Source organism: Sminthopsis crassicaudata, chromosome 1 (assembly GCF_048593235.1).
Source record: "Sminthopsis crassicaudata isolate SCR6 chromosome 1, ASM4859323v1, whole genome shotgun sequence".
Classification (NCBI taxonomy): domain Eukaryota; kingdom Metazoa; phylum Chordata; class Mammalia; order Dasyuromorphia; family Dasyuridae; genus Sminthopsis; species Sminthopsis crassicaudata.
In genome coordinates, this window is record NC_133617.1 from 555,359,124 (window position 1) to 555,371,891 (window position 12,768).

A 12,768-nucleotide genomic window follows, 5' to 3' on the forward strand; every position below is an offset into this window, starting at 1 on the left:
AATGAAATATAAAGCTTTCATTTCACCTTGAAGGTCACTAGAAACTGCAGCCAGAAGACAGAATGGCTCCCTATAAACATGTTGCCACAACTGATCTCAGAGGACAATGAGGAAAGATAGGTATGTTGCTTTAATAAATTATCTCCATAACAACATAACAAGCAATATTTATATTGCACTTTAATATTCACAAAACCCTTTCTTTGTAAGGTAAGCAGAGCATTTTACAGATAAAGAAACTGAAGTTCAGAGAGATTAAATGATTTATACATGATAATGTAGATAAATCAATTTTGGCCCTGGGCTGGAATTCCTAACAATAGATCTGGGGATCTTTGTATTAAATAAATTTACAGGTTCCCCATACAACAGAAAATAACTAATCCTAAACAAAGCTATTTTTACCTTAGGAATCATTTTGACCCTATCCAGTTAAAGGATAGCTGTTCAAGAATTTTTGATGAATTAAATCTTTTCAAACCAAGATGCTATAGTGATAAATGTCCAAGCACCACAACACTTCAGCCTTGCCTCAGAAAAAGCAAATGGCTGAGTGATCCTAGACCTCATGGCCTTGATATTAATCTTTTCCTTTCGAGAATTAGCTAGGGATACCTTTTTCAGAGTAGAAGTAGACTATGGCTTCATTATAGAGAAGGCGGAACTTGAAGAGAAGATATAATTTACAAATTAAGAGGGTAGAATAGAGGGTATTCCAAAAAAGGAAAATAGATTAAGTGAATAAATAAATTGTAAATAAGCATTGAGTATGTGCTGAAAACTTGAGGCTATGTGTTTTTAAATTGGAGGAGATATCAAATGAATTAACTGCTGCCAGATTGTATCTTAAAAGCAAGATAGAGGTGGTTATAATTGATACAATAGGACATAAGGAGCCACAGGAGATTTTTCAACATGGGAATAGTATAAAATAGTATAAAATGAGGAACATGAACTAAGTTATATCTATGGTACTTCCAATGGTTATTGATTCTATGGAAAATGGGATATGTAAGGACAATTTATTTGTTAGTTGGATATGGCCAAAGTGCATGGTAGGGTGGGATTAGGAAAGTCAGGGAGGGGTCTCTGAATGAGGATAGAACAGTGGAATGAGACAAAGGAAGGGTTTGTGCTATTTTCCTCAAAGCCTGATTGTACTTCTCCATTTCTGTTAGTATCACTACCATTAAATAGTTTATTCACCATATTTGAAATTCTTGGGATTATTTCTGATTCTTCTCTATTCCCTTATGTCCAAGTTTTGTGAGTTCTGTCTTGAAAATCTTTCATGTCTTTTCTTGTTTCTCTATTCCTACCACCTCAACATGAATACAGGTGCTCATAATCATTTTCCTATGCTATTACAATAATATCCTAACAGGCTTGCCTGCCTCTATCCTTCCCATGCATCTTCTATTGTAATGCTAGATTAGGAAAGGCCTTGATGCTTACAGCTAATCAGGTCCCTTCCTCTATTCAAAATCCTTTGGTTTTTGTACATTTAAAAACAAATGATTCCACGAAATAGAATTTTATGGGGGAAGTCAGCCCAGAAAGATGTGGGTAAATTGTTTTTAGTTTTACTTTTGGCTGTTGACACTTATTTTTACTTTTAAAAACCCATTTATTTTGATGTAATTTGTTTTCACATCACTTAAGTGTCCTTTTTTATTTCTCCCCTTTTCCCAGAAAGCCATTCCTAATACCAAAGAAGAAAAAAGAGGGGGAAAAACTGACATTTGCAGTTTTCCATAGCCATAGACCCCCACATTTATGAAGATATGAGGAAAAACATATACCCAGATTTGATCCTTGGGATCAAATTTGGTTATTATAACTTCCATAGCACTCACCTAGTTGATCATTCCATTCACATTGCTGTACCTCCAAAGTTCCCAGTGATCTCATAATTTTCAAGTCTCATAGTCTTTTATGAATCTTTATGCTTCTGAATCTGTTTTCAACCTTTATTACTATTATCTTCTTCTGTATACCCTTTCTCTTAAAGTTTTTGTGGCATTACCATTTCCTTAACTATTCTGAACTTTCCTATTATTGTTGAATGCCCACTATCCTCTTTGTCACCCAGACTTGTAATCTTGACACCATTCTTGACTAATTTCTTGCATTTATTCCACATATCTCATCTAGTGAATTGTGATTGTTTGACATTTCTCATGATGTCCCCTTTTTTTCTGCTAACACAGTTGTCACTGTGACATAGGTTCTACTGACTCATGGATAGACCATTGTAATAACTGTTTAATTGGTTTGAAGGCAACATCTTGCCTCACACAAATCCAACAATGATTTTTCCATGGTCTGACCATGTCATTCGCCTACTTAATAAATCTTAGGGGTCTTTACTTTATAACCAATTAAAAATGCTCTTTTCAACCTTTAAATCCATTCATATATGATCCTCTCCTATCGTTCTAGTCTTGCTATATTGTACTTCCTTGCATATATTTTCATGTCTGGCTACGCTGACCTTGCTATCTCACACACAAGGTACTCTATTCCTCCACTTTGTACCTTTTTGCTGACTCTCCTCCATGATTAGAATGTTATATTCTTCCTTGCCTCTGTCTTCTGGGTTCTTTGGCTTTCTTCAAGACTCAGATCCATTATAATTTTCTGCTTTAGGCCTTTCCAGTTATGTTTATTTCTTCCTTCTCCCAAGAATTAGTGTTTTCTCTCTGAGCTTAATTTCCATTTATACTGTATCTTGTATGTATTTAGTAATTCTATTAGAATGTGATCTTGATGGTAGGGGCTTGTTTTTGCCTTTCTTTACTTGGCTCTTGAGCTATTATCCCAAAGTACACTCATACTGACCTGGCACTATATGTATTCAGGGCTATAACCTTAAGGGTTTGGCCAATGTCTTTATAGTACTACAGCTGATGAACAAGGATTTTCAGTGAGCTTCTAGCCATAATTATCAGTTCCTAAAAACAATTAGATTTTACAAAGAGGCATTTTCTAAAGTGGCATAGTAAAAATAATTGGTACTGTGAAAAATAGTCCATTATCACTTATATGTAGCTTTATGTGGCTAGAAATGGTCTAACCCCAAAGTTTACTTGTCGAGGTCAGGCTGAGCCCAGAGATGCTCAAGGGAAGCTAGTTGTGAGCTATATTTAAATGCCAACTAGTATTTGTCTGAAAGAACTCAGATATTGTTTTGGTTTTCCCACATTAGATTGACTTAACTGCTGATATTCATCTCAAACCACACTTCTGGAGATTACCTATTACTTAGGTGAAGTCAATCAGAAAAATGTGCTTATACCCTTGTCTGGACTCTTTCAGAGTCTTAAAGAAGGAGCCACACACTTTTTTTTGTGACTTTCTCTTCTCTACCAAGTGAACTAATACATTTAAAAAATAAAACTATTTTAGATTTTGGGGTCCCTTCTCACAACTAACAGTTTCTTCCAGAAGATTATAACATGCTTTTCTGCCTGCAGATTTGAGCCCAGAGATCACATGTAGGATAAGGTATAACTCAGCTCCTGAAAGTCCTTTTATTGGTGTTCTCAAGATGTTCTGCTTGGCTCTCTGTTTTCTTCTAGTTCTCTGCTAAGTCTTCATTCTGATTTCTTCATCAACACAGTCTGTTCTCGAATCTTGTTGCAGAAACTGTTTTTGAGGATGCTGTGAGGACATGGAGTAAAATGTCCAAATTCTCCAGAACCTTTGAAAATTACAAGATCCAGCCAAGGAAGCAGCCTTGGTTGATGAAAAGTTCCACCCAAACTCATTCTTTTTAGAGGATGATTCTCTCTCCTGGCTCACTGTTCCACTAAACTCATGCTTCTAACTCACTCCCTGGTTTTAGATAATTGTACAATATACATTTATAACAGGACTTCTCAAACTTTTTTCACTTGAAAGAAAATTGCCCAAGAAACTTTTACATAACCCCAGATTCATAAGTATATAAATAGGTATGCAAATCAAGCATTTACTGATAATAAATCATAATTTCAAGATACCCATATTCAGTAAATTAAGAAGCTTTGCATTAAAATGCATTACAATGTTCCTCAATCAATTGGAACAGATTTCCTATGAAAATTAGGAAGGTTCCCAGGCTTTGTTCACACACAGTGAAGAACTGAAATCTATTTTCCCTTGATGCACTTGTCAGCATGGCATACTGTTACTTACTTGGGGCAAGGAAGGGTGATTTGATTTATTTGCTCAATTACACATTACACACGTGTTCCAATGTTTTAGTATTACCTAGCACATAGTAATGCTTCTCAACTGACTCATTTGTTGTAGTAATTTTGTAGGCAGTTTTCTCAGTCCTGAAAAGACCATAAATGAATTCCCTTGACATTATTATTCAAGTTATCTATACATCCAAGTGGCAGAACAAAATGGTTTTTCTCAAGTGTCAGAATGTGATCACTTCTTATCCTTTGAGATTCTCTCCTGACATATGCAATCTTCTTGCTTTTTTTTTTTTTTTTTGGTATTCACCTTTTTTAAGTCATCAAAAGGCACTAAACTCTGAGCTGTCAAGGTGAGGAAAAGTAATATACTGGTCTAATGTGGACAAAAATCACTAACCCCATGATGAAAGAATTTTAGAGATCTTTTCAGAGAAAATGTTTTTACTTGTACTTCCATAGATTTCAAAACTATGAAAAAAAACAACAATATATTTTAAAGATGGAATCTTCACCTGAGACTCTAATTCTATTAGATTTTTATGACTTACTCCAATTGTGCTTTAGTTAGCAAATGTAAGTGTATATATAACATCTCACTTTTTTTTTCTGCTCTATTCTTGTGAACAAACAAATCTATTTTGAAGAATTCAAAAACATATTGGTTTTTGGGTAGACAGAGATATGATTTTGGTCAATACCACATTGTAAATATGGCAAAGAAAAAACAGAAGAAAAACTTTGTATGTGTTGCTATGTGTACAATAGATATGTAGTTGTGGTTTTGTCATTCACCCGAACAGGAAAACATCAATATAAATTCAGGAGACTTATGTTAACTATCATGAAAACATTCCATGTAGGAATATGTGTCACTAATTTTTATATCTCCCACAGCATCTAGCACTTGTATGTAAATATTATGCAAACTTTAAAATGACGCATAAATGTGAGATAATTCTCACTATCACAATTTGGGAAGACGAGAGGAAGTGGATGTGGAGGGAAAGGCTTATGGGGTTGTTCTGTAGATTCCATATATGATTCTGAAGGTGAGGAAACTGGAGGCAAATCAGATAAATGCAAATGAAAATAAGTCAAACTCAGATTTTATGTACAAGCCAAACTTGGGGGGGGGGTGGAAAGGGAAAAGAAAAGAAGAGATGGGATGAAGTATGGCCTATAGGATCCCAGGTTTACTCAGAGGCATTGTAATGATCATCCAGAAAAAGGACTCAAGGTCCCTCTTGTCCCAGGAAAATTATTTCATCTTTTCCAGTCCCTAGAGGTACTGCTTAATAAAAGTACCATTTTTACTTCTTATAGGGATGACCTTGAAGCCATTTCATAATCTCTCAGAGATTTCACTTAGTGATCCTGAAATATTAAAGGTAATATTAAAAATAAGAGGATTATCAGGGCTATCATTTTCTGGTTCAGTAAAATGAACCAAGAAGGAATCACACAGACACAGAGATGCATATACACACACATCCCAAACAAGTTTGCTCTTTTGCTAATTCATTTCCTTTATTTCAGGTCTTTTTATATGACTCTTGAAATTAGTCTGGAGATGAGAATCATATAATCTGATAATTACATGGTTCTTTAAGGTTTACAAAGTACTTTAAAAGTTTTCATTCTCTCACTTGACTCACCAAATAACCCTGAAAATAAATGTTCCAACTACTGTTCTCCCTAGTTGACAGGTGAGAAAAATAATCCTCAAAGAGGTAAGTTTCTTGCTCAAGGTCACACAGTAAAAGTCTGAGGTGGAATTTGACTATGATCGCTGTATCTAGTTAAAAATGCCACAAGCACTCTATGGCATAACACTACTAGAGGACCCATTTGAGCTATCCCCAAACAATATTATGCTCTCATTTTTGATCTACCTTCTGATATATCCAAATATTACTAAACTAAGGATCATGAAATATCAGTCTTCATAATATAGTAGCAAAAGTAATGTATCACTGTTTAATAAAATGACTGCCATCATACTAAAAAAATCCTTGAAAACAATTCCTTTCCGGCCTAGATGCCTTATTATACTCAAAGAAGAAATAATAAATCATTTATCATTTTACTCATTTGACTTACTGAAACTTTTATGTGCACAGACTTTAAATATAAAGCACTGATAGTCAGCCAGAGGGCCTTTACCTCCCCAAATATTCTCCTATGAGAATTACTGAAATATATATTGGCTACAATTCTGCCTATAGGGCTGCCAAGAGAAATCACTTCATTATTTCTCCTTTTTTCCCTTTGGAAACTTAGAATAAGAAGCAGAACCAACACATAGAGAGTATATTCACCTTAAGGTGAATTTACAAAGTTTTAAATCAAATTAAGGATCTTCAGAGCTAAAACTCCTATATCTCAAGGGAAAATAAATTTTCATAGATCATAAAATGTTTGAGCCAAAGGGGACCTTATAAATCCTGTAGCCAACCTCTTGGCATCTTGTAACTCTGAGACTTTTAATAATGAATAGAAGATAGGTTAACTTTTCTCTAACAAAGAATCTTGTCAAGCACTCTCACTAAGTAAACTTACATCTTTGCCCCTGGCCATTTTTTTCTGTTTTAGATTTCTTTCCCAGAGTGTACAACCAAGCATCAACCACATAATAGATATATCCAGACTTGGAAGTGACCTGGTGAGTTCAAGAGTCCAGAGAGGTTTTGAGTTCAGCTAACTAAAGGAAAATATGAATTACTTCATTGAGAAAGATGACTGGTAGTTGTTTGAATAGTACAGAGCCAAGGTGAAATGTGTTCTCAGAAACTGCTTTGCATAGTGGTTAGATTTTAAGTTTTAGCTTCCGGGAGAGATTATAAAAGTAATTATAGTTTAAGTTAAATAATCATATTTTAAGTTATTCTGTTAGTGGGCACTTGTAAGAAGTTTTTTTTTGGGTATTTTAACATTACTTTTATAGAGGAAATAAATAGTAGCTCTATACCCTGATTCATATAGGGGAGGCCTAAGCATGAGCCAAAAAGTCAAGTTTTAAATAATTTGTCACTGGAGTATTTGAGTGGAGGTGTAATGGATCAAAGAATATGAAACAAAGGCACCTAATACCTATCCCTCTTATAACAGGCCAAGATCTCCCTAAATTGAACTCAGGTAAATATAGAGCAGAGAAGTCCCTGAAGGAGAGGAATTAGGAGGCCTAGGCCCTTGGACTTAGAACTGATTTCTAATATTCCATAAGAATTCTGTATCCCTTCCAACAAAATTATTTTACATATGATTGAGTATCTTGGAGATGCAGTATGCAGCAGTGGGTAGAGTGATTGCCTTGGAGTGCTGACTGGATTTTCTACAAATTTATGTTATATAATTTCAACTGGAACTTTATTGTTCAGGCAATTCTTTCATACCTTCCTAATTGACTCATTATCCTGCTCACCATAGTAGCTTTTCTTCTCTCCTCAAATCCCTCCCAATATCTCAGTTGAGAAGCTTGCCTCATATTTCACTAGAACATTTCAGGCTATCCCTCGAGAGCTGTTTTTTAGCCTCCTCATCTCATATCATTTACTTATATTTTGCTATGGTTACTTCTTTTCTCTTATCTCACATGAAGAGGTAGCCCCTCACCATTCCTAGGCAAACTTCCACCTGCATCCTCAGGTTCCATTCTATTTATTGATCTTTCTTTTATCCCCATTCTATCACTTATCTTCAGTCTCTTCCTGTATACTGGCTACTTATCTACTACCTAAAAATATGCCAGGTCTCCCCCATTCCCCCCCAAAACCCTCACTTGATCCATCTATTCTCATTAACTTTCAACTTATATCTTTCCTTCCTTTGTTGACTAAACTCTTTGAAAAAGCTGTCTAACTCCACTTTCTTTCCTCTCACTCTGTTCTTAATTTTCTAATCTGATTTCCTATCTTATTCACCTGAAACTGCTCTCTGGAAAGTTACCAGTAATCTCTTAATTGCCAAATCTCATGTTTTTTTTTTTTTTTTTTTTTTTTTTTTTTTTTTTTTTTTTCCTCAATCCTCTTCCTTATTGCCTTTTATCCTCTTTTCCTTGATTTTTATTCTCATTATATTTTTGTGATAAGAACTATCTTAGTTCTCCTCCTATCTAATACAAAGAAATACAACCAAGTGAGTGTCTCCCAATGATTTTATTCCTTTTTCATTTTTTAGTCTATAGGCAATCATTAGATTTTAACCAAATACACTTAGTTTTTATTAGAATTGATCCTTATCCTTGTTCACCACAGGTTTTTAAATAAATTTAATAAATACTTATATAATTCCTAAAAATGTTCAAGGCACAATATGTAGCCTTATAAGGCATATATAATGATTAATAAAATAATTTCTGTCCCCATAGAAATGATATAGTTTTTATCCAGTTTTTTTTTCTGTTTATCCAAATTTGGCTTCTTTCCTTTGTAATTTTGAAGTTTTATATTGTTCTAATACTATTTTACATGTTTTAATTCTCCCATTAAAATAATAAGAGCAGAATGAATCCAGAGTCAAACTCTTATCAATCTACTAGTTATAGAAAAAAAATAATGAAAAAAGTTCCTAGGTTTAAATTGAAAGATCTGTCTAAAATATTCCAGGTGAACAGGAAGGCAGTGCTAGTATGTAATAAATAGAATTCATACTAGAAATCTTGAAAGAAACAGATAAAGATATCATATAATGAAAGAAAAAAATATATGTAACAATTCTTATTTTATGTGTAAAACAATACAATAGCTAGTTAAATGTGTGATATAAAGCTTAGCAGTAATATAAAAAGAAAGAGACAAAAATGGAATAAAATAGGAGACTTCAATACTCTATTATCAGGACATGACCAATCCAAAATCATCAATAATAAAAAATAAAGAATATGTTATTAAATGAATTGAGATAAACATATATTTGGAGAGAACTGAATAGGAGAAGCAAGAAATATGCATTCTTTTAAAAATAAACATAGTGTTCATTGTGTGTATGTGTCCCATCCCAGGGAAGTAATGGGGTAAGAGAAAAGACATTTAAGTATGATCTTTGGGAGATGTATGTGGTAGTAGAATATTTTATTGCACTGCAGAATGCTTTGGCAAAAATTGATATAGGGAAAGCTTCATTTCAATAGTCCTAATTATTTTTGAGAAGGTCAAAAGTAAGGACCTGAGGCAAAGTCATTAATGCTTTTCAGCCTATGTCTATGATTTGGTCATATTAAAGACCATTAGTAATTATTCATTTGCAAGTATATTTTAGATGGGACCCAGTTTTTAAAAAGTTGAACAAAGGAATAACATAAATTTTTCTTATGATATTATACATCTCTCCTTAACTCTTCCCCCACCCCCGCTCTGTTTTCATTATAAAGGGTTACAACAATTTCATTATAAAGGGTTATAAAGGGTTACAACAATTGTAAAATTCATAGCTTGCTATATCCAGTTTTCTGAATTTTACCCATATAATTTATAGTCATAGAAAAATTCACCTAGGCTCTCTTTATAAAATTTGCTTTCTCTGGAGAACTGAAAGATCTGAGAAAGTTGACAAAGGTATGGACTAATATGATCTCTCTGATTTCTTGTAGACGCTTGAGTCTATGACCAGAGATTTAAACAATAGAGTAGGGGCAGTTAGATGGTATAGTGGATAGAGCAGTAGCCCTGAAGTCAGAAGGGCCTGAGTTTAAATGTGACCTCAGACACTTAACACTTCCTGATTGTGTGACCTTGGGCAAGTCACTTAACCCTAATTGTTCTCAGTAAAAAAAAAATAGAATAAATAATTTTAACTTTAACTATTTAAAGTATAGACTTACTTGGGAGCATATTGAACTAGATCTGTGGAATTCTCAGTTGACATTCTGGCTGGAGGAAATCTTACCTAAAACAAAGGTAACAAATTTTTAAGATATTATTACCAGTTTTACAAACATTTGAATTTCAGACAGTAGATATCTAATGCTTTCTGCCAAAATTATTTTAAATATGATTGAGTATCTTGGAGATGCAGTATGCAACAGTGGATAGAGTGATTGCCTTGGAGTGCTGACTGGATTTTCTACAAATTTATGTTATATAATTTCAACTGGAACTTTATTGTTCAGGCAATTCTTTCATACCTCCCTAATTGACTCATTATCCTGCTCACCATAGTAGCTTTTCTTCTCTCCTCAAATCCCTCCCAATATCTCAGCTGAGAAGCTTGCCTCATATTTCAGGGAAATTCATTCAATCTTCTTGGCTTATTCATATTGCTAATGATAGAAATCAAAAGCCAAATTTAGAAAGACATTGGTCAATAGTGTGCAATAATTGTGATATTTATCATTCATAAAATACCCTTTATACATCTTAATGAATTGCCTAAATTTGAAACCCAACTATACACATTAAAAATTTTCACCATTATTAAACATTTTCCTGTTGACTATTACACCATAGCCACTCAGCTAATGCTAATTCAATTTGTTTAAAAATGTAGTTCTTCACTTTTTTTGCAGGAGAAATGGCAGTGTCTCTGGAAGCATTTATTAATTTTTAAGTGAGCAAGACTCATAAAAAAGTCCTTAAACAAAAATATTTCAGACAGCATAAATCAAAACAATTACTTTAGAATAACTGATCACATAATAAGTTATTTCTGGCATGTTGACTAAAGTTGAAAAAAAATTAGCCAAATATTTTTGTTCCAAGGAAGTTTGAATGACAGATTATTGTACCCAATACAAAATATAGGTATTCTCAACAACTCTGTCTATAAATTACAATAATTGAAGATAACTGGTCATACAAAGATTGGAAAAACAACATGAAATGCAATGAAATGATATTATATTAGAGGATCTGAGAAAATCATTTGGTAATGATAATGTGTTTACTCTCAAACTTAAAAAGTACTTTTATGAGGAAAGAGGTAGAATTATAGAATGAATATAGCACTATCCTTAAATTCAGGGAGATATAGTTCCAGTTTTGTTTCTGGTACCTTAGCTGTAAGACACTGCACAAGTTACCTGACAACTGCATGCCTGGATCTATTCTCTAAGATTATATCAGAGACTAGTGCCAGTCTGCATTCATGGATGGATTTTGCACATTTCAACTTTCCCTTACCAATGAAATCGCAGGTTTAGATAAAAAGAGAAAAAATCAAGTATGTGTAATATGTATTTTTATATACCTATGATATATGTTTACATATTATGTATATATACATATGTGTGCATGTGCGTGTATACATATGTATATATGGAGAAAGGAGAGGAGAGAGAGAGACAGAGATAGGAAGAAAGAAAAGGAGGGAGGGAAGAAAAGAAGAAGAAAGGGAGGGAGAGACAGAGACAAAGAGACAGAGAAAAAAAGAAAGAGAAATTTTAATTTAAATTTTAATTTAAAAAATCACTGGATTATTTAAGTACTGGTATACATAGTAAGAATGGCATTCTATTTCAATAGAATTGGTGTCTAGCACACATTCTTTGTATTTAGAACAGAAAACTTTGATTAGTGTAATTTCTATTAGAGAAGTAATGTGACAGTGTAGAAAGAGGCAAGGATTTGGAATCTCAGAAAATCTAAATTCAATCCCTACTTCTGACATATACTGATTATATGACTCTGGAAAAGTCCCATTATCCCTCACTGCTCCCAGTAATGCTCTAAGACTTTAAGTTGGTGAGCAGGGCAGGTACACATATGCATTTTCCGAGGGATTTTCCACTTCAGCATCCTCTTATGCAAGTGAAATCTTCAAAATCGAGGCAAAACAGGAAAAATGGGCCCTGTGAAAATTTTTTAATGTTTTGCTTTTATTTATCCCTAAAACAGGGATGATGATACCAGCATTACCTATTTTATCAGGTGATTGTGAGAGGAAAATAAATAATAAATCTTAATTGAAGTCATCTAGAAGCACTTATCAAGTACCCACTAATATAATCCTATGAACATTTATTAAGTACCTACTATGTGCAAGTTACTAGGCTATGCACTGGGATACAAAGACATTTTTTTAAAAAAGCACAATAGTTGCCCTCAAAGACTTACACAATCTAAAAGGGGAATAAACACATAAAAGGAGACAGGATAAAGGGGACACCAGCAGATACTTGGCATGGTTCATCTTGTTCTGTGGACTTGAAACCAGGTAGAATAATAGATTTAGAGTCCAGTAATATGAGAATCCATTTTCTGCTCTTTATAAAGGAAAATATAGGGATCCTCCAAGCATCTAATCAGCATTAGTGTCAGGCAAAGCTTGAATTAAGGGTGGGAGGATAAACTCAAGGTCACCAATTTTTGGGGTAAGGACTTTCTATTTAACAGAAATTACTGGAAAATTAGAAAAAAATCTGGCAGAAATTAGTTAGACCATAACCTTGCTTTATATATGGCAATACACTATGAATGTATAGATGAAATAACTATAAAGGATCTTTTCCTATTAAAAGTTATATGATAAAAAATTAGATGAGAATGGAAGGAGCTGTCTTTTGCAATTATGGTAAAAATTAAAATTTTTAAGTAAACAAGGACAGAAGTGATAATAGAAGAAAAAGGAAACAATTTCAATCTCA

At 33.5% G+C, this 12,768-nt stretch overlaps 1 protein-coding gene across 4 annotated transcripts in view; it reads right to left on the bottom strand.

The window, feature by feature from the left end:
• The window catches only part of FAM81B (family with sequence similarity 81 member B), an 85,017-nt gene that overhangs the window by 61,193 nt on the left and 11,056 nt on the right, over nt 1-12,768 (bottom strand). For 3 of the 4 annotated variants that reach the window (XM_074282063.1, XM_074282064.1, XM_074282065.1), the window contains exon 2: nt 10,009-10,073. In XM_074282063.1, coding sequence (XP_074138164.1) covers nt 10,009-10,073 — 65 coding nt within the window. Of the gene's footprint in view, nt 1-10,008; nt 10,074-10,340; nt 10,535-12,768 lie in introns of those variants that run through there. The other variant, XM_074282062.1, reaches the window with a different exon arrangement.